We start from the raw sequence: 24,056 nt of genomic DNA on the forward strand, positions 1-24,056 counted from the left end.
TTGGTCATATGTCAACGTGTGTATATAAGAATTTTTTGCATGAGATAAAAAGAACCAAGGCTATGTAGACATTAGAACATTTATAGATAGGTCTTACAGCTGTTTCCAGGATATTTATTAATTATATCCCTTCATTATTTATTACTTAACCATCCTCTCACACCGTCACCGATGAAGGGATATAATCATGAATATCCTGGAAACAGCTGTAAGACCTATCTATAAATGTTCTAATATCTACACAGCCTTTTTATCTCATTACGCAAATAATTATTATTATATATATATATATCTCATATACTAGCATAGGTAAAGAGTCATTAATTAATCTTTCAGTGATTTGCATTATATAATAACGGGATGACAAATACTTCGGATTGATGGACAGGTAACAATTGATTATATCGATCACAATACTTGTGTTTCGTGTTTGAAAGGGTTGAAAAGTGAAGTCAGCCTCCAGAGGATTTTAATTGAAATAGTAACGGCTCGTTGTTGAAATACAGATTCTGCCAAACCATTACCATTCTCTAAGAAATATTTATCTATTTATTTTACAATAGACATTGACGAATGTGCTGAAGGAACCCATCAGTGTGACGAGAATGCCAACTGTTTCAACACGATTGGAAGTTATTTCTGCAGATGTAAGAGAAATTTCATCGGAGACGGTAAAGTTGGAGATTGTCGTAGTAAGTACAGCTTCTTATTATATTTATCTTTCGGTAATGTTTCATCCTCTCCTGTTGTCGTAATTATTGTTGTTGTTCTTATTTTTATTTTTATTCTGCTTGCATCATTTACACTTTCAAAACAAAGCTGATGAGGTCCAACAAGACACAAACATGCACACACTTATCTCCCTTCCTTGCAAACAAAGATGAGATTATCCCCTGAGCATTTAAATGCATTTTTAAGAAATCACTAATTTCTTGAAATTATCTTTCCGTTTCTTCAACAGCTGCTAACATTTACCGCTAGGTGATTTTATCTTCCGCCAACTGAGAGAGGAATTCTAATTAATTTGCCTTTCATTGCTTAGTACATTCCATACATCTCCTTCTAATATATTTATCTAAATTCATGCCATTAGCCAATTAAAGTTATGTACATTCATTTCATTAACCTAAGACGATATTTGGTAACATTGCAATTACAAAATTAACCGTCAAGACGCCACAATCGTTGAATCATTAAACGTGATATTGTTGGAGTGAAAAATTGGTATTTATCACCATCTTGGAAATAGCTCTTGCCACCTCTCTCAGTGTGCTTCTGGAAGGACGTTATATGGACTTTATACGCTATACAGCCGTATGCAGAAAACAAAGTGTTTGAAAAACACTAAAACAACATGTCAGCAATACACTTTTAACAAAAACAATACACAATAAATACTAACCGTTATAAGTCGACAAACCCACACAAAAGTGAGGGAAGCGAATGGCTCAAATTAAACCTAAGTCCACTGTTTAAATAAACTATTAGATTATCGATTATCAATTTTAGGGTGAGTTTATGCACGTGGAAGGTTGACAGGATCAACTCCACACTCTGGCTATTAAAACATTTTTTAAATATCATACAATATAAAAATTTGAGAATTTATAAAATTCGCTTAATTGAGACATTTACGTGGAAGGTTGATGGGTTCAAACTCAGAACTTAGATCAATAAAAATAAAGTATCAATGAATTAAGGTATCAAAAATATATAGGTATTTTATGTTTAAGCATTTATAAAATCTGGGTTTCAGATGTTAAGTCGAATGAAACGAACCGAAGGTGGAGACTAAAATTCTTTATCACACTGAATCTCCCTGAGAACTACGTTAAGGGGACGCGTGTCTGTGGAGTACTCAGCCACTTGCATGTTAATTTCATGATTAAACTATTCCGTTGATCGCATCAACTGGAACCCTCATCGTAACCGATAGTGTGCCAGTTATTCGAAGTCACCAGCATGATATAACCTATTTCTTTACTACCCACAAGGGGCTAAACACAGAGAGGACAAACAAGAACAGACAAACGGATTAAGTCGATTATATCGACCCCAGTGTGTAACTGGTACTTAATTTATCGACCCCGAAAGGATGAAAGGCAAAGTCGACCTCGGCGGAATTTGAACTCAGAACGTAGCGGCAGACGAAATACTGCTAAGCATTTCGCCCGGCGTGCTAACGTTTCTGCCAGCTCGCCGCTTTTCAGCATGACATAACCGTAGGCAAAATGATTACATTAAGACTATACATTTTGTGAAGCGCACCTGTTTAGAAGACATTCTGTGATTTGGGGTTGCTGATTATTTTTTCCTTTTTTTTTTCTTCGTTTCTTCATCGAACGTCAATTTACAATAATGTTGTATGCTATAAGCATCTAGTATTTTACATCTTTAATCTGTAAAATGTTGAATTGTTATTTTCCGATAAAATACATTTGTTGGATCTTTACGCTTTGACCGGCAGATTTTTTAAATAATTTCTTTGTAACTAAACACTTTTAAACTTCGTATACATCTTTTTCTCTTGGCTTTCTTAAGAAAATTCTGTAGTTTGTAAGTTATTTGTTGTTTAATTTCTTGCATTTCGGCAATTTCAACCAATCAATGACGACCATTGAGGTGAATACAATTTCTCCGGATCTTTGTCAACAACAATTATTTGCGGTGTCATATTTATGACATATTTCATATCAGTTACGTTCGTATGAATAAAAGATTATCGTTATTAAACTTTTATTAATAAACACATATTCTAAGTTCACAACATATGCAGTTTTAATTTCACTCTCTGTTGCACAGATACACACATTACATATCTATTCGTTTAAGAAACAGATTGGGTTTATTTACATTTCTGAAGAAAAAAAGATACCCTTCCCCCCACCCCTAACCCTAACCTTAACCCTAACTCTAATCCTAACTCTAACCCAACCCTAACCCTAACTCTAATCCTAACCCTAACCCTAACCCTAATTCTAACCCTACCCTAACTGTAAACCCTAACCCCAACCCTAACCCAATCCTAACCCTAAGACGTCATTGATTGGTTGAAATTGCCGAAATGCAAGAAATTAAATAACAAATAGCTTACATCCCATTTGTTTTGTATAATGCATACTAATTCGATAGTTTCTATTGATAACCCTTTCAGAAATCGGAATATGTCAATGTTTTGGCGATCCTCATTGTGTATCTTTTGATGAGAAATTTCTTCACTTCCAAGGCATGTGTAAATATACACTGCTCAGAGACAACTGTTTAAAACTTAACGACGCGCCTAGCTTCCGCGTTGAAGCATTGTTTTGGAATAAAGATATTACTGGCCAGGAAAACAGCTGGGTCAAAGAAGTAACTGTTTTCATAGATGATTTGGTATGATTTTTTTTTTTATTTATTTTAAAATTTATATCTTTATTAAAGCAACTAAATTTGGAAAATGAACGTATGACTGTGTTGAGTGCTGAGATGGTTCTGTTGTGTGCTAAGTGGTGATTTGGTTAAAAATTTATTTTATAGCTAGACGTAGGTGTGCTGTGTGGTAAGTAGCTTGCTTACGAACCACATGGTTCCAGGTTCAGGCCCACTGCGTGGCACCTTGGGCAAGTGTCTTCTACTATAGCCTCAGGCCCACCAAAGCCTTGTGAGTGGATTTGGTAGACGGAAACTGAAAGAAGCCTGTCGTATATATGTATATGTGTATATATATATATATATATATTATATATATATATATATATATATATATATATATATATATATGTGTGTGTGTGTGTGTGTGTGTGTGTGTGTGTTGTATATATGTTTGTGTGTCTGTGTTTGTCGTCGTCCCCCGCAAATCGCTTGACAAACGATGCTGGTGTGTTTACGTCCTCCTAACGTAGCGGTTCGGCAAAAAAGACCGAAAGAATAAGAACTAGGCTTACAAAGATTAAGTCCTGGGGTCGATTTGCTCGACTAAAGGCGGTGCTCCAGCATGGCCACAGTCAAATGACTGAAACAAGTAAAAGAGTATTTGATGGTATAAAAGACGCATTTTTTCCAAGAAATATTGCCTCAAGGATTCTGCCCGATTCTTATATGCAAAGCTGGGCTTCCCTTAATCTTTAAGGCATTAAAAATCTTTTTCCTTGGTATGCGCTGCTGCAATTGGATTGCTTCCAATATGCCCTTGCATTTTTTATGCCATCAAATAGGGCCCATTGCTTTGAGTTCCATCCTAACCATGGTACATTGGGAAAGTGCCTTCTTCAATAGCCTCGGGTCAACTAAAGATGATGGGAATTATGTGGGAACTCTTTGCAGGGGAACATTATTTATTTTGGAGAAAATTAATAATAATGGGCTGATTGTACATATTGGTTACTGTATACAGAAAGCAACGATAATTCAAGTAAAGAGAGACGGCAATGAAAGCTAGAAGCACAAACACAGAATACAGGATGAAACACAAAACGTCAGAAAAGCGAACAATAAAATAACCACAAAGAAGAAAGAGTACAGAAGCACATTAGGAGTAGCGTTAATTAATTTTGGAAATCGTGGAATTTTTGAAGGATGCAGTGTCCTGACAATTCAGAAGTGATGTAGTTTGTTTATTCAATGCGTTAACACTTCTGAAAGTGAAAAACATGCTTCCAAAATCATTGGTGCTGCACTGTTTTATTATTATTATTATTATTGAGTGAGAGAGCAGTGCATGCCATCAAAGTGACGCTGGGGTAAAATATACGAAGCCCAGTATACCCATCATGACTACCCGTCTGAAAAGAGTACACTAGGCATATGCATCACAACCATATGTGTGCGACATGGTGATCTCATATCAAGATAAATAGCACATGACCTAGCAGGTCGACCAGAAGAATTTTCTTCTGGCCGAGTAACCCGTTCCGAACAAAAGGTCTCTGAATAGGGATTGTTTAAGGATGTTGAACGAACCACCCATGTTTCCAAAGGTGAATTATCCAAACCTCCAAGAATTCCTTTCAACACACGGCTATGATGCTCCCCCACTACTTCTGCTCGTGATCAGAGATGCACATATCATCAGCCACTAAAGGACATGCTCAACTGGTTACGGTCAAACAACTGACAAGCAAATCTGTGGTATTGAGCAGAATATTTGCTGTAGCCCATCTTTTATACCAAAACAAAACAATTATTATTATTATTATTGCCTTTGCACAGCTTCTAACGCTGGAGATGTACTACGGTGTCAGCTGTTCGCTACCATTGAACTAAGGTAACAAAGCTTTGGTCGGCCCGAGGTTATGACAGAAAACATTTGTTGAAGGTTCCACGAAGTGGGACTGAACCCGGGACTATGTAGTTGCAAAGCAAATTTTTTACCACACAGCCACACCTACGGGACCATGTTTCATTTTTTTTTTATTGTATATTTGTTTTGTTTTTATTTTACAAATTTATTTCAAAAATCATTTCTCTTCAGAGGATTGATTTACTTCAAGGGAAAGAAGTCAGGATAAATGGCCTCACTACTAAACTTCCGTACCGCTATGCCGACACAGTCTTGATACGACCAGGCCAAAGTAAAGTGGTAAGGATTCTTCTTATCATCCTCCAATTGGCTAAATTCAAACAAAACAACCAATTGAATTACATTTGATCACGTTTCAGATTGATATGTCATATGTACCTTTTTTTATTGTATTATATATATATATATATATATATATATATATATATATATTGATAAAACGGTAAGATAACAAAAGAAAGAAAGAGACCTCAATATTATGTAAATAGGGGAAATTTATCTATACAATATGTTACATTACTCGGTAGTCAAGATAAAACTCTGCGTTTCAGATGCCGAAGTGGAAATCCACAACACCATCTCTTCGGTTATCTGGCTATTTGAAAACGTTATGAAAAAATACCGTTAAATAAAGGGAAATTACTCTGTTATAACTCTGCTTGCCTGCGTACTTATACATCGCTCGCATTTTTCGTCATAAAAATTATATAAAAATACATAAAAAATATATAAAAAATATATAAAAATATATAAATTCTTCTTGGGACATAACATAGAAAGCATGTTCTATCTGTTTTCTTTAGGGGACCAAAAACGTAACAGAAACTTAGTCACATGTGGGCATGATCCGAAAAGCTCTGTCCTTGTATTTAGACATGTAGTAGGGTCTAAGCTGCTTTTCCAGATAAGCCATCTCTCCATGTCGCATAGACCGCACCTTTTTGGTCCCCTAAAGAAAACAGATAGAACATGCTTTCTATGTTATATCCCAAGAAGAATTTATATATTTTTATATATTTTTTATATATTTTTTATGCATTTTTATATAATTTTATGACGAAAAATGCGAGCGATGTATAAGTACGCAGGCAAGCAGAGTTATAACAGAGTAATTTCCCTTTATTAACGGTATTTTTTCATAACGTTTTCAAATAGCCAGATAACCGAAGAGATGGTGTTGTGGATTTCCACTTCGGCATCTGAAACTCAGAGTTTTATCTTGACTACCGAGTAATGTAACATATTGTATATATATATATATCTATATATATATATATATATATATAGATATATATATATATATATATCTATATATATATATATATATATATACATATATATATATACATATATATACAAATTTAAATAATCAGAAAATGGAGAAAACCTATCAACAAACAAATCAATTGAACCACATCTGTAGCTTATTATTTAATACAAAACATGATATAACGTTTATGTGACATAACAATTCTTACGGCCGTTCCCGCTTCTGATGTCAGTCAGTGCCTACGAAAGCATTACGAAAATAATATCCTTCATCTTCATAGGATACGCTTTTGTATTCACTCTGATGAAGATCCATGTTCTAGTTCGAATATCCTATGTTGATAAAGGATATTATTTTCGCATTTCTTTCGTAGGCACTGACTGAAATCGGAAGCGGAAACGGCCGTAAGAATTGTTATGTCACATAAATGTTATGTCCTGTTTTGTATTAAATAATAAGCTACAGATGTTGTCCAATTGATTTGTTTGTTCATCTAAAGTTATCTCCATTTTCTGATTATTTAAATTTGATTCCTGATAAACCTTTGTTTTGTTTTTTTTCTGTTGTTACCTGTACTCTACGAGCATAGTGTGCATGCATACTCCTGCCCAGAGATAACACGGGTAACTGACACCGATAGTATATGCGGATATTTTATCCCTTAGTCGGTTACAATAACCGCTAACTCTTTTTGCGACCTCGTGTGTACTGTTGGCGATTTTTTTCCTCTGTCTTCCCTTCTCTGGATCTTTCCTTCTCCTATGTTTCCGACGAAGAGCTCCGCTCGAAACGTTGAAGCCTCCTTCTTTCCTGAGCGTCCAATAATACTATATTTGTTCCACGTCCTCGCGTTGTTGTGTTTTTTTTTGTGCTTTCATGTTTATATATAACTTTATATATATATATATGGCCCAGTGGTTAGGGCAGCGGACTCGCAGTCGTGGGGTCGCGGTTTCGATTCCCAGACCCGGGTGTTGTGAGTGTTTATTGAACGAAAACACCTAAAGAACCACGAGGCTCCGGCATGGGGTGGTGGTGAACACTGCTGTACTCTTTCACCACAACTTTCTCTCACTCTTTCTTCCTGTTTCTTTTGTACCTGTATTTCAAAGGGCCAAACCTGTCACACTCTGTTTCACGCTGGACCTCCCCGAGAACTACGTGAATGAGTACAGGTGAAAGAGTACAGCGGAGTTCACCACCACCATCCCCCGCCGTAGCCTCTTGGAGCTTAGGTGTTTTTGCTCAATAAACACTCACAATGCCAGGTCTGGGAATCAAAACCGCGCTCTTACGACCGCGAGTCCGCTGCCCAAACCATTGGGTCATTGTGCCTCCACGCGTTGTTGTTGTTGTCGTCGTTGTCGTCGTTGTCGTCGTTGTCGTCGCAGCTACTGCTGCCGCTGTTATTGTTATCATCATCATCATCATCATCATCGTTATTATTATTATTTATTTATTTATTTATTTATTTATTTATTGTTCCCATTGTTTTTCAGAAATTATTTGCTGATTTTGGATTGCAAGTATCTTGGGATGGACAGGCATTCGTCAAGGTGCTTCTTGAGGAAAAGTTCGTCAATTCCACGTGTGGACTCTGTGGTAATTTCAACGACGTCGAAGAAGATGATTGGAAAATGGGTAAAGGCTGTGGAGATGAAGGAAAAATCGCAAGTCTAACATTTATTGGTCTAATTCAGATAGCTTTTCAACATTATTTCTATCCGCTTAGAGGGGATTATTTTTGTCTCATATACTTGAAACGACTGACATTATCTTTCTACTGTACCCCCAAGCTGACCAAAGTCTTGTGAGTGGATTTGGTCGGCGGAAACTGAAAGAAGCCCATCTTATTTGTGCGTGTGTGTGTGTGTGTGTGTTATGTGTGTCCTCCTGTGTGTTTGTGTTTGTCCCCCCCCCCACCGCTTGACAACCGATGTCGGTTTGTTTACATCCCTGTAACCTCGTGGTTCAGCAAAAAGAGACCGATACACTATCTAGAAAACTTTAGATATAAAAGTACTACTAGACTCAATTTGCCAGATCTCTGAATACCTTATTTTTTCTAATATATATATAAATCCTTAAAATCCTTTAAAATGTTTTAGCCCGAAGGCCGCGGCCATGCTGGGGATATATATATATATATATATATAGAATATGAGGGGTTTAGTTCACTGGTGATCTAAACGGATAGGTACGCTGCGTAAGTGCTATAATTGGTCATCCGTTAGGTTCCACGTTCACAGCTAAGGCTGGAGCTAGGGATCTGTAGTAAGCTTCCGAGCTAACAGGTATATATTGAAAGAAAATGGACGACAAAACCAGGGCAGGACGAGTATCTCTGGTCATTTAGAGTATTTAATTAGAGTAAGGTAAATCATAAAAAAGGAGAAGTAGAAGTAATTAATGTAATTAATGTCATACAGATGCTTCTGGGATATCCCAGGAGATGCATCAACATCTCCATACACTGGGTATTCCATCATCAGAGACAAGGTGTGTATGTAGGGAAAGCTGCAAAGAATTCACAGTGTATAACAGAATAAAACAGTAGATAGAAGAATTAAGACAGGAGAATAAAGTTCACGGCTCATCTTGTTCTGGAGGGTATGGAAGTCCGTACTTCTGTGAAGGTATAGGTCCTTAAGTATAATCCTAAGTCAATCCAGGCAGTATTTTGAATGATGTGTTCAGATTGAAGGAGTATATTGAATGGTTAGCTTATATGGAAAAGGCTGCGAACTGGCAGAAACGTTAGCACGCCGAGCGAAATGCTTAGCGCTATTTCGTCTGTCTTTACGTTCTGAGTTCAAATTCCGCCGAGTTTCGGGGTCGATAAATTAAGTACCAGTTACGCACTGGGGGTCGATGTAATCGACTTAAGCCATTTGTCTATCCTTGTTTGTCCTCTCTGTGTTTAGCCTCTTGTAGGCAGCAAAGAAATAGGTTAGCTTATATGAAAATGGTCCACGTGGATGTATAGTGTGTGAGAGACAGGTATCATGATTTCTTTTTCTTTTCTTTGTTTTCTCTCTTTTAGTCACTCACTCACAACCCCTTTCTCTCTGATAAATCGTGATGTATGTCAGCGAATAATATTTATTGTTATTCATGTTGATTCTTATTTCAATTCCAGGCAACAAGTGCAAGAGCTTTTGGTCAGTCTTGGATTGCTGAGAACGATTTGGAAGACTTACCTGAAAGCACTTGTTCAAAGGATTGTGAAAACTCCACTGAACCTATCTGTACAGAAGAAAAGAAAGAATTAGCAACCTTCATGTGTGATGAAGTAAACAAAGAATTTCAGGTATTATGGGTATTGTTTTTATTATTATTATTTCGATTTCTTCCTGATAGGTTTCGGCCAATATAGGCCCAGGTCATGTCTAATTCAATACCACCACTTGGTGAAGTCTTTTAGTCATATATGGGGCACCACAGCCCACTCTAACAAAGATTTATTATTGTTGGAGACATATCCGGGTGTAGGAGATTGGTCCGGGATTTTTTGAAGAAATTTGTCCAGTAAACATTTGAATTTTATGGGATCCGTTTCCGTTTTGACGTATTTTGGCATGGTATTAAAGAGAGCTGGACCGGTTTGGGTAAAGTAATTGTGACGTAATGTTGCTATATGTACCGAGTTCGATTTTTGTAGTGGGCGGAAAGCCAGGGGACCAAGGATGGATTTTAAAATTGATGCCAACATCATTTGTACAATATTGATGGAATATTTTCCACATAACGCAAATGATGTAGCGCTCCCGGCTGCGTTGGAGAGAGGAGAGATCTATACCCCTGCCCCATTGCAGGTGTGGGATTCCCCGTTTGTAGATTAGGGCTGTAAAAAGTACTTGTAAACTGGAACCATTCTAAAGGCGGAAATTCCCTGTTCACCATTTAGGTCCATACTTTGCCAATCCAACTAGTCTAGGGCTGATAACTCGTCCTGTTTAAGGCTCAAATAGTATATATTATTCTTTTGTATACAAATTAACTGGCGTAAGGTTTTCTATCTCCAGTTTTAAGAAAGGTTATATGCCCGCGCCAGTGGAGGCGCAATGGCCCAGTGGTTAGGGCAGCGGACTCGCGGTCATAGGATCGCGGTTTCGATTCCCAGACCGGGCGTTGTGAGTGTTTATTGAGCGAAAACACCTAAAGCTCCACGAGGCTCCGGCAGGGATGGTGATGATCCCTGCTGTACTCTTTCACCACAACTTTCTCTCACTCTTACTTCCTGTTTCTGTTGTACCTGTATTTCAAAGGGCCGGCCTTGTCACTCTCTGTGTCACGCTGAATATCCCCGAGAACTACGTTAAGGGTACACGTGTCTGTGGAGTGCTCAGCCACTTACACGTTAATTTCACGAGCAGGCTGTTCTGTTGATTCGGATCAACCGGAACCCTCGTCGTCGTAACCGACGGGGTGCTTCCACATATGCCCGCGACCATTGAAGTCTGATGAGTTGTCTATAAGCGCTTTATGGATTCGAAACCATTGATCACTCTATGACCGGAAATATGCTTAACTTCATGTATATATATATATATATATATATATATATATATATATATATATATATATATATAATATATATATATATATATATATTAGATGAATATCTTACAGCTGTTTCTGAGATACCCCAAATGATAGGTTAGCATCTCCATACACTGGGTATTCCGTCATCAGAGACAAGGTAAGTATGAAAGTTCTAGTCAGGGAATTCACAGTTTATAAAGGGATAAGATAGTAGATTGAATAATAAAGCGTAAAACAGTAAATAGAAGAATACATACATATGTATGTGTATAATTTTGTATTTATAGGAATGTTTTGACTTAATGGATAAAGAGACAAGAGAACAATTCCAATTAGGTTGTGTGTACGATTTGTGTTTTATGCATAACTACATTATTGACACCTTGTGTCAATACGCGAACGCCTTGATGGTCGAATGTCAGGAAAATATGAAAGTGAAACCAGTCGTGCTGCATGATTTATGCCGTAAGTCATTTTTCATTTCTCATTTTATTCTATCTGCTAGCAGTATAGCCCGGCGTTGCTCGGGTTTCTTTTTTTAGTTTCGCTTCAAACGGCACACTTGATGTCGCGTTAACAAAGTTTAGAATGGGAATTTTTGAAAAGTAAAAATTTTGCATTATTTAGCTTGTTATTCTCTTTAAGTGAACATTGGTTGAAATACACCAAAAATGGCGACACAGCAGTCAAAAAATCGTAAAAAAATAGGGATTTTCATAGAAAAAAAGCACCTTTTTTATGTAAATAATTTATGGTCTTAACATGGTCCGATTTGAATTTTTTCTTCTGCGGAATGAAGAGCAAGTCTTCTTCTGAAATCATACTCTCAATTTTGGTCAACTTGCGCCGCAGGGTCTCGGAGGAGATAGTGTTAGTTGAAGGCTACCAAATCTGTCACACACATACACACTCACACACACAACTTCAGCTTTATATATATAGATTTACGGCTTTGTTGAAATTAGTAGAGATTAACATGTGAATTTTTTTTCAAAGACTTTGAGATTATTTAAGAAATGAAGTAGTTATCCGCTGAGGGGGTGCATGGGCCGAAGATACCAGAGTGAAGTCTGCTAAAGTCACTTAAGAATCAAGGATATTGTTAAATTAAACGGCAGATTAAGTCTGCAGAAACAGGTTGGATCCTACACAGTTTCTGCCAAATAAATAAATTTCACTCACGAGCTAGAAAATAGCTGCTGGAGGTGCCATGGAATGAGATTGAACCTTGTACCATGTAGCGACAAAGGAAACTTCTTAGCCATGTAACCAAATATGTGCACATATTGTTTTCCATATATACATGTGCATATATAAATGTGTCTTTATATTTATGTTTATGTGTGTGTGTATTTGTGTGTGTGTATATATGTGTGTGTGTTGTAAGAAAATTCTTTTCTTATTATATGTGTATGCATATATATATATATATGTATATATATGTATATATATATATATATATATATATATATATATATATATATACATACATACATACATACATATATATACATACCTACATACATACATATATACATACATACATACATACATACATACATACATACATCATACATACTACATACATACATACATACATACATACATACATACATACATACATACATACATATATATACACGCACACACATATATAATACAACTTTGTACGTTTTATATAGGCAAGGATTGTGGACCGAACCAGGAATGGAAGAGTTGTGGAAAATTAACAGATGTTAAAACTTGCTTTGAACAGAATGCGAACCAAGTAAACGATTCAAAAGAGCAATGTGCTGAAGGATGCTTTTGCAAAAACGGATTCGTCCGACAAGAAAGTGAATGTATACTTCCGAGCGACTGCGGTTGCGTCTACAACGATGTATATTATGCGGTATGACCAACGTAATTTTTATATTCTGTTTAATGAAATGTGAATAACGTGTATTGGTATTATGTGGCTGTGTAGTTAAGACATGTCACAAAGTTGTCTTTTAGTTGTTGTTGGGATTTGTTTTGCCATTTTTTCACTTTTTTATTCGCTATGTGGTTGTGCTGAGTTACTGGCTGCGCGAAAATGAACAACACCTCGTGAACAATTAACAAAAGTTTTATTTACTGCACATAGTATTTTTCATGTTGGTCTATGAATGATGAATACAAGCAATGATTTATATAGATGGGGGAAAAAATAAGCTCTGCAGTTATGACAGTTATGACAGTGGTTAGTGTAATGGAAAGGAATACCATTTCTCCATGTGATTGGCTTGAAAAATTGTTAAGATATGAGGATATTTTTTCTTAACATGAAACCAATGGTAGCCTTAATACACAAAGAAATTCTTTCCACTAATGCGGTATTGAGCACTCATTCTCACCGTTCAACATTTACGTATGTATATGTATATATATATATATATATATATATATATATATATATATATATATATATGTGTGTGTATATATATATATATATATATATATATATATATATATATGTATGTATGTATGTATGTATGTATATATATATTACGTGATCACGTGACCGACCAGATCATCAGATGTTGTTACACATCGCTGGTCACAATGCGTTCGCATTGTTTTAGCCTTCGAATGACGCCAACCCGCTGGCCATATGTATGTATATATATATATATATATATATAGATATATATATATATATATTACTTGTTTCAGTCATTTGACTGCGGCCGTCCTGGGACACCAACAGGCTTCTTATAGTTTCCATCAACCAAATTCATTTACATGGGTTTGTTCGACCGACTCGGACTCTATTGTAGAAGGCATTTGCCCAAGGTTCCACACAGTGGGACTGAACCTGGAACTCTATGGTTGGGAAGCAAACTTCTTACCACACAGCCCGTGTCAGAAAAATAATTTCTTGAGTTTCTTATTTTCCCGACTCTCGGCTTCACCCTTAGAACGTGTGTGTGTGTGTGTGTGTGTGTGTGTGTGTGTGTGTGTGTGTGTGTGTGTGTGTGTGTGTGTGTGTGTGTGTGTGTGTGTGTGTGTGTGTGTGTGTGTGTGTGTGTGTGTGTGTGTGTGTGTGTGTGTGTTCAATCGTTCATTTCACATTCATTTTTCCGTGTCAGCATGGATTAGCGGACTATAAACCACTTGCAGAGTTTTCGTTTCCTTTGACAAATTTATTGATTCTGAAAACGTCGTTATTTTTCCAGATCGGTGATCAAATTGTAATAAGCAACTGTTCAAAGAAGGCGTTCTGTGAACAGAATGGCACAATCGTATTCTCTGGTTATACTTGCCATGAAAACGCGTCCTGTAAAATAGAAGACGGTGTATATGACTGCTTCTGCAACGATGGATTCTTCGGTAATGGCACCCAATGCTACGGTAAGTACGAGATAAGGAAGCAGCAAAAAATATGAGAGAGGCGTGCATTCTAACAGCACGTCACTGCATCTGCCATTTGTTGGTCGATGATGCCTTTACACCACTCAGGCGATAACCCTCCAACCTATGGGTCTGTTTGGGTAGTCGTTGCCGGTGTGGTCTTTACGTGGTCGAAGTATAAATCCTACCTCAACATCATTTAGTTCCCTTTTTATGACACGTGAAGGAAACGTTGGGGCTCTTCTTTGATATGCTTGTCCCTACACAGCACAAGATCAAGAAGGAGCAACAATTAGCAATTAGGAGTTGATCTTTGGTATTAAAAGGTCACAGTTTAATTGTATTTTTACAATTAATACAATTAATACAATTAATACCAATGATCAACTTCTAATTGCTATTTGTTGCTCCATTTCTTTTCTTACCTGAATATATTAAACCAACGTTTTACCATTTAAATTACCAACTACTGTTAACCTTATAGCAAGGCCTATACATAGTGAGATAGTCCCTACGATACATTTATCCCTTAGACAGTTGCATAACCTCTAACTCATAATTTATATATATATATATATATATATATATATATATATATATATATATATATATTTCGTTTTGGGATTTGGTTTGCAAGATTCTTTTATTAGATAGATGTATAAATATATTTAAAGTATGATTATTTAAAAAGTTAAAAGTTTAAAATATCTTACGATCGTTTCGTGAATGTATTATCCTTAGAAAAGGAATCTAAATTTGATAACCATTATTAGGTAATACATCCACTCGTCAGACATAAAGTGGGTGAATTTCCGTGTAGTCAATCGAATGCTATTTAAAAATATATGAAAAAGATGTTGTTTAAAAGTGTATATATACAACTATAAAAGGCAAAAGTTTAATTACTTTTATTTTCTGCATTTATGGATCATATATTGAAGAGAACTTAATAATGGGATTTATATTACACACAGCCTTTATGGATTACCACAGAATATTTTACCACGGGTGTATATTTTTCCTTCAAAATTTAGCACACGATTGTACAAACGCATATTTATGACAGTAACTTTTAAACATCATCATCCACACCATTCGCAATCAACACCACCACCACCATCACTACCACCATCATCATCAGCATCATCATCATCATCATATCTCATCTGAGATCATGCTACATCTGAGATCATGCTACATCTGAGATCATGCAACATGGCATCACATTTCTTTTGAGAGGACCAGGCGTCCACATAGGGAAGAATGGGGGTGAACGTCTGCAGGGCGCAGGCCGAGCTGGCTCCATATCACCTTGGTCACCTCGCGCTCCCCAATCACACTTGGTTTTGTTGTGCTGCGGAGAACCCTGTTAATGACGAAATGTTAATGGCCGATGAAAGAAAAGCCAGCAGGGCCAGTAAAACCAGAGATTGGAGATCAAGGCCACCTCTTAATCTCTCATTTTATTTTTTGAATTCAAATATTAAAGCTACAATTCCTTCATCTTGCAGAGGACTTCTGCCAAAAAGAGCACAACTGTACGGATCCTGCTGAATGTGTAAGTGTCCAAAATGGATTTTACTGCCAATGTCCCGACGGCTACAACACCAACTGCGAATTTTGTGAAGGTAGGCTATATGTTGTGTATTTCTTTTTTACTTTAGGCAAAAGGCCCGGAATTTTGGGTGGGGAGGCCAGTCGATTAGATCAACCCCAGTACGCAACTAGTGCTTATTTTATCGACCCAGAAAGGATGAAAGGCAAAGTCGACCTCGGCGGAATTTGAACTGAGAACACTGGTACTTATTTTATTGATCCCGAAAGGATGAAAGGCAAAGTCGACCTCGGCGGAATTTGAACTGAGAACACTGGTACTTATTTTATTGATCCCGAAAGGATGAAAGGCAAAGTCGACCTCGGCGGAATTTGAACTGAGAACACTGGTACTTATTTTATTGATCCCGAAAGGATGAAAGGCAAAGTCGACCTCGGCGGAATTTGAACTGAGAACACTGGTACTTATTTTATTGATCCCGAAAGGATGAAAGGAAAAGTCGAACTCGGCAGAATTTGAACTCAGAACATAAAGACGGACGAAATACCGCTAAGCATTCCACTTGGCTGTTAACGTTTCTGCCAGCTCGCCACCTTTATATATTGTGTATGTGAAGTTGTACCATTAGGTCATCAATGTACCTATTTAACACTGAGTATAAGCACAGAGGTGGAGGCACATGGCCTAGTAGTTAGAACAGCGGACTCGCGGTTGAGTGATCGCGGGTTCGAATCTCAGGCCGGGCGATGTGTGTGTTTATGAGCGGAAACACCTAAACTCCACGCGGTTCCGGCAGAAGGTAATAGCAAACTTCTGCTGACTCTTTCCTCACAACTTTCTCTCACTCTTTCCTCTTGCATCTTGCAGTTCACCTGCGACGGACCAGTGTCCCGTCCAGGTGGGGAACCTATACGCCAAGGAAACCAGGAAAACCGGCTCTTATGAGCCAGGCGTGGCTCGAGAAGGGACAAACATAAGCACAGAGAGAACTGGTATCCTAAGACCACCTTGGTAATGCCTCTCCGTGAGGGGCTCTTCCCCACCCCTATCCCTACCTTTTCTGCCCCATCAACTTCTCCCTCACACACACGCATTTTATCTCCTAACTCCTATCTTTCTTTATCACCTAAGAGCTCATACTACATACCCCATCACCCGCCTTTTTCATTCGCCTTTCTTCACCCACCTCAAACCAGTTCCATTCCCCTTTGTCTTCCCCGTCTGCTGTCCCCACCAATCTCCTCCGTTCTGCGCCTTTTTTCCCCTGCTGTGCTGTTCTCCATCATTAACACCTCACTTATCTGCTATCACCCACAATGCCCTCAGACATCTACTTTAACCCCAGCCACCCCAGGCCTCTTTCTCTCCATCATTTGCTCCAGGCCATGAGTTCAATTCCTGGCTGCACGCTATATCCTTGAGCAAGACACTTTATTTCACATTGGTCAAGTCCACTCAGCTGGCAAAAATGAGCAGTACAAGTATTTCAAAGGACCAGCTTTGTCACACTCTGTGTCACACCGAATCTCCCTAAGAACTACATTAAGGGTATACATGTCTATGAAGGTCCTAACCACCTGTACGTTAATTTCATGAGTAGACTGTTCTATTGATCAGATCAGCTTCAACCTTCATCGTCACAACAGAATGCCAGTTGCCCCAACATGTTCACTTCAACAAAAGTGACCATATTTTCAGTTCTATATTTAAGAGATGAGGAATTATGTACATTATTTACATTATTTACATTTGACGGATATTTGTCCTCATCTTCTTTGTTGTTAATACGTTTCGGCTGATATACCTGCCAGCCTTCATCAGGTCTTGGAGAAATTTCGAACCTGGATTCTCATTCCTAAGGTATTTTTCGATGTCATCATCATCATCATCATCGTCGTCGTCGTCGTCGTCGTCATCATCATCATCATCATCATCATCATCATCATCTTCATCATTATTCAGGTCACTGCTTGGAATCGAACTCGGAATCTGGGGTTAACTTAAGAGCGCGGGCTACTAACCCCAAGATTCTGAGTTCGATTCCAAGCAGTGACCTGAATAATAATAATAATAATAATAATAATAATAATAATAATAATAATAATAATAATAATAATAATACCTTAGGAATGAGAACCAAGGTTCGAAATTTCCTTAAGACACCTGATGAAGGCTGGAGGGTATATCAGCCGAAACGTTGTTAACAACAAACAAGATGAGGACAATTATCCGTCAAACGTAAATAAGTAACCATATTTTACCTCAATTAATTTACCAATGTCTCAATCTCTTCTACAGACGTCAATGAATGTCTGACCAACACACATGATTGCGATAAAGTCGGTCAATGTATCAACACCAATGGTTCCTACGAATGTACCTGTCCTAAAGGCTATTACATGAATGAAAATAAATGCAAAGGTAACTCTTGTTAATCTTCCTTACGTTTTCTCCTTCTTCTCCTCCTCTACCTTCTCCTCTTCTTTCTTCTCCTTTGTCTTTTCTCCTCTTCCTTCTTCTCCTTTTCTCCTCCTCCTTCTTCTTCTCCCCATCTCCTCCTCCTTCTATTTTCCTCCTCCTCTTTCTTCTCATTTTTTCTCCTTCTCCTTTGTCTTTTTCTCATCTGCCTCCTCCTCCTCCTTAATCTCCTCCTCATTCTTATCCTCCTCCTTCTTATTCTTCTCCTTCTTCTCCTCCTCTTTCTTCTCATTCTTTTTCTCCTCCTTTGTCTTTTTCTCCTCCTCCTTCTTTTCTCCTCTTCCTTCTTCTCCTCCTCCTTTTTCTCCTGTTTCTTCTTCTCCTCCTCCTTTTTCTCCTCCTTTTTCTCCTCCTTTTTCTTCTCTTCCTCCTCCCCTTTCTTCCACTCATTCTTTTTCTCCTCCTTTGTCTTTTCTCCTCTTCCTTCTACTCCTCCTTCTTCTCCTCCTCCTTATCCTCTTGTCCTTCTCTTCTCATTCTTTTTCTTCTTCACCTTTGTCTTTTTCTCCTCCTCCTTCTACTCCTCCTTTTCCTTCTTATCTTCCTCCTCCTCTTTCTTCTTCTCATTCTTTTTACTCCTCCTCCTCCTCCTCCTTGAACAATGTTTAACTCAACCAAACTAAAGCAAGGGAAACCATTCAAAATATAATTTTCCTATATCAAACAACCATAATCTAAATCCCTTCCAGATTATCTAAGAGATTAACAACAATTTAAGTCAATGATGACAATAAACTCATGTAAATTACATTTTGTCCTAACGTAAGCACATTATTGGAAATGATAATATTGGTTACAATAAACACATTACATAAATGATTTTCATAATTTATGCAGATAATTGGAAATGATAATACTCTTACTCTTTTACTCTTTTACTTGTTTCAGTCATTTGACTGCGGCCATGCTGGAGCACCGCCTTTAGTCGAGCAAATCGACCCAGGGACTTATTCTTTGTAAGCCCAGTACTTATTCTATCGGTCTCTTTTGCCGAACCGCTAAGTGACGGGGACGTAAACACACCAGCATTGGTTGTCAAGCAATGCTAGGGGGACAAACACAGACACACAAACACATACATATATATATATATATATACATATATACGACAGGCTTCTTTCAGTTTCCGTCTACCAAATCCACTCACAAGGCATTGGTCGGCCCGGGGCTATAGTAGAAGACACCTACCCAAGATGCCACGCAGTGGGACTGAACCTGGAACCATGTGGTTGGTAAGCAAGTTACTTACCACACAGCCACTCCTGCACCTATGTTGATGTCTTCAAACTTATTCTCATAATTTATGCACATTACTGGAACTAGCAATGTTGCTGACTATAAGCTCATTATGTAAATGATTCGCATAATTTATGCACATTATTAGAAGCGATAATACTGGTAACAATTAGCTCATTATATAACTGACTTTCACAATTTATGTACATTGTTTTCTCTTAATTTATGCATATCGTTATAATTATATTTGTTTGAATTCTATAGATGTGGATGAATGTGAGATGAAACTAGACAACTGTGGCAATCATTCCAGGTGTATAAACACACCTGGCAGTTTCAATTGCAAATGTTGCTCTGGATATGAAAACACAGGTGATACAGAATGTACAGGTAAGTGGAAAATAAGAACATTTTTTAAAAAATTCTTTTGTTTGGTTCAGTTCTTGGTTTGCAGCAATGTTGGATCAAATCAAACCTCAGTCTTTCACATTTCATCCCTCTGGAGCTTGATAAAATAAATGAATCTGTCCAAATACCAGAGATAATTTAATCAAGTAAACCCAGTCAGCCAGCCAGCCATTTCCTCCCCCCATTATTCTTAGGAGAGTCACAGGTAGAGTCATCAGGCAATACTTCCATAGAGTCCTGTGATAAGCCACCATCTTTACACTCTCCAGTAGGATTTCTTAGATCCATATTAGGAACTTTGCTTAATTGCCCACCTTCATTCATCATCATCATCATCATCAACATCATTGTTTAACATCTGTTTTCCATGCTGGCATGAGTTGGATGGTTTGACTGGGAACTGGTAAGCCAGGAGGCTGCACCAAGCTCCAATCTGATTTGGCAGTGCTTCTACTGCTGGATGCCCTTCCTAATGCCAACCACTCCAAGAGTGTAGTGGGGGCTTTTTATGTGCCACCAGCATGGAAGTCACTCTATTCCCATTTCCTTTATATTCCTCTTGATGGCTTCTGATACTATTATTTTTATAATTACTATTATGCATGGGTCGTTACCAGTGTTACCTGACTGGCTCCCCATGCTGGTGGCACGTAAAAAGCACCATCCAAACGTGGTCAATGCCAGCCTACCCCTCCCTGCCCCGACTGACTAGCTCCGGTCCTGGTAGCACGTAAAAAGCACCATCCGAATGTGGCTGATGCCAGTGCCATCCGACTGGCTTCTGTGCCATCCAACTGGCTCCCATGCTGGTTGCATCTAAAAAGCACCTACTACACTCTTGGAGGGGTAGGTGTTAGGAAGAGCATCCAGCTGTAGAAACCTTGCCATCCAACTGGCTCCCATGCTGGTTGCATCTAAAAAGCACTTACTACACTCTTGGAGTGGTTGGTGTTAGGAAGGGCATCTAGCTGTAGAAACCTTGCCAGATCAGATTGGAGCCTGGTGCAGCCATCTGGCTCGCTAGTCCTCAGTCAAACCGTCCAACCCATGCCAGCATGGAAACCGGGCGTTAAATGATGATGATGATGATGATATATATATATATATATAAATTACATTTTATATATATATATATATATATGAATTACATTATATATATATATAATAAATTACATTTTATATATATATATATATATGAATTACATTATATATATATATAAATTACATTATATATATATATGATGATATATATATAAATTACATTATATATATATATATATATATAAAATATAATAACATTATGAACTGTAAATAAAGATTGTCTATTACATTAAATCCTTTTGGTTTCTCTACAATCAGCTACTGGTTCCATCACACCTGAAGAACAAGCTACCTGTTGTATATGCCATGGTTACCTGTGTGGTGTTGAAGGCAAAGTTAGTATTTCTTTATCTTTTATCTTTGAGTTTTTCTATTACTCTTTTCTGCCTCTAAAATCCATTAAAAACCTAAAATAGGACCAAAACTATGGAATCAGCCTTTTTTAGGTCTTTTAAAAGTTTAAACTATAAAATCAGCATTTTTGAACTCTAAAGTAAAAAAAAATTATAGCTTTGAGGTTCTAAAGCCCTTAAAAAGGCCAAACAAGGATAATTTTATAGTCTTCACCCTTTTTAAAGGTGTTTTTAGGTGGTTTTAGAACAAAAACTAATTTTTGTTTTTGTATAATAAAAATTAGCGTTAATGGTTTATTGATAACTTTTGTTTAATCTTTAAGGAATTAACTGATTATTGGTTATTGAAGTTAACTCTTTGGTTAACGGATTAACCATTAGCAAAGTTAACATTTTGATTAATGGTGCCTACCTTTGATAATTACACATTTGCTGAGTCTACAGAAAACAAAAAAGGGAGGAGTGCCTCCCTTGACAGGGAATCGAACCCTGGTCTCCCATGTAACCAACAGGGATACTTACTACTATGCTACCAAGGATATATGAAAGAAATTGTTGTATACAATGCTCAGGTGCACTACAACTAACAAAAAAAAAAGAAAAAAAGCCATCAGATGTATGGTTGGTCGATTTCATGATGCATGGAAGTTTTGAAGGATGTGGTGTTTTGACACTTAATGACTGATACGGAAATTCATTCCATGCTTCAACAATCTAAGCATGAAAAAATGTTTCCTAAAATCATGGGTGCTGTGTTGTTTTTTGATTTTGTGAGCAAGTCCACAAGTGTTTGACATATGGCATTCAAAAAGGCACCCACTGTACACCTGATGACTTTTTTTCTTTTTTTTTGTTAGTTGTAGTGCACCTGAGCACTGTATACAACAATTTCTTTCATATATCCTTGGTAGCATAGTAGTAAGTATCCCTGTTGGTTAAATGGGAGACCAGGGTTCGATTCCCTGTCAGGGTGGCGCTCTTCCCTTTTTTGTTTTCTGTAGACTCAGCAAATGTGTCATTATTAAAGGTAGGCACCATTAATCAAAATGTTAACTTCGTTACGGTTAATCCATTAACCAAAAAGTTGGAAAGATGGTAGATAATCTTGTGAATTTTTTTGTTTCATGTAGATGCTAATACATCTGTTGTTTTCGCTATTGTTCTTTCATCTTCCAGATATGTGGTACCGATGGAGTGTCATATGAAAACTGGGCAGACCTGATCATAAAAGCTTGTGAGAAACAAACCAAAATAAAGATGGATTATCACCACGAATGCAAAAGTAAGACTTTCTCATTATGACCTTCTGACTTCGTTTATCTATTGGGTGGCAAAATAAAACCTCCTACTCATGGTTCTTGATCATCGTTGAATGCAGACATGGTTGAATGGATAAAAGAAATTCACTTTTCAACCACATGGTTTCAGATTCAGCCCCACTGTATGACACCCTGGGCAAGCATTTTCAACTATGACTCCAGGCCAACCTCTGCAAAGTGAGGAAATATGGTAGATAGAAACTGTGAAACCCCATTGCATATATATATATATATATATTATATATATATATATATATATACCGGAGTAAACACATAAATGTGAAACATGGTGGGAAAAAAGACTACTCAAATACCAGAGGTAGAGTAATATGCTTTATTTAAAAGTAGCAGAAATTTAACAAAAGCTGTTACTCCGAGTAACAGCTTTTGTTAAATTTCTGCTGCTTTTAAATAAAGTATATATATATATATATATATATATATATATATATATAATATATATATATATATATATATATATATATATATATAAGGATATTACTGTTCATAATTTACAATAATATCAGTGGTTAGCATGCGTAAAAACCATAAAAGCAAAAAATATTAATTAATAATGAAAGGTACTGCTTGTAACACCAACACGCTAAAAATAGCAGTCAAAAGTTACTCAAACCACAGTTTTTGCTTGTACACAATGGTGAAATCGAGGGAACGATCAAAGAGCTGTAACCATAGCAAAGATTAGTTTATTTCTCCTTTATAGTCTAAAACCCAATAATAATTATATAGGATAATTATATGTAGGCATAGAAGTGGCTGTGTGGTAGGTAGCTTGCTTACCAACCACATGGTTCCGGGTTCAGTCCCACTGCATGGTACCTTGAGCAAGTGTCTTCTACTATTAGCCTTGGGCCAACCAAAGCCTTGTGAGTGAATTTGGTAGACAGAAACTGAAAGAAGCCCATCGTATATATGTATGTGTGTGTGTGTGTGTGTGGTGTGTGTGTGTGTATGTTTGTGTATCTGTGTTTGTCCCCCCAACATCGCTTGACAACTGATGCTGGTGTGTTTACGTCCCCATAACTTAGCGGTTCGGCAAAAGGGAACGATAGAATAAGTACTAGGCTTACAAAGAATAAGTCCTGGGGTAGATTTGCTCGACTAAAGGCAGTGCTCC

At 37.3% G+C, this 24,056-nt stretch overlaps 1 protein-coding gene across 2 annotated transcripts in view; it reads left to right on the forward strand.

The window, feature by feature from the left end:
* The window catches only part of LOC115209782, a 217,152-nt gene that overhangs the window by 181,730 nt on the left and 11,366 nt on the right, over nt 1-24,056 (forward strand). For both annotated transcript variants that reach the window (XM_029778300.2, XM_036501510.1), the window contains 13 exons: nt 564-692; nt 3,155-3,375; nt 5,453-5,560; nt 8,051-8,221; nt 9,691-9,861; nt 11,384-11,561; nt 12,779-12,987; nt 14,294-14,468; nt 15,980-16,096; nt 18,322-18,444; nt 20,002-20,127; nt 21,505-21,581; nt 22,776-22,881. In XM_029778300.2, coding sequence (XP_029634160.1) covers nt 564-692; nt 3,155-3,375; nt 5,453-5,560; nt 8,051-8,221; nt 9,691-9,861; nt 11,384-11,561; nt 12,779-12,987; nt 14,294-14,468; nt 15,980-16,096; nt 18,322-18,444; nt 20,002-20,127; nt 21,505-21,581; nt 22,776-22,881 — 1,911 coding nt within the window. The remainder of the gene's footprint in view (nt 1-563; nt 693-3,154; nt 3,376-5,452; nt 5,561-8,050; nt 8,222-9,690; nt 9,862-11,383; nt 11,562-12,778; nt 12,988-14,293; nt 14,469-15,979; nt 16,097-18,321; nt 18,445-20,001; nt 20,128-21,504; nt 21,582-22,775; nt 22,882-24,056) is intronic.

Source organism: Octopus sinensis, linkage group LG3 (assembly GCF_006345805.1).
Source record: "Octopus sinensis linkage group LG3, ASM634580v1, whole genome shotgun sequence".
In the NCBI taxonomy this organism is placed as follows: domain Eukaryota; kingdom Metazoa; phylum Mollusca; class Cephalopoda; order Octopoda; family Octopodidae; genus Octopus; species Octopus sinensis.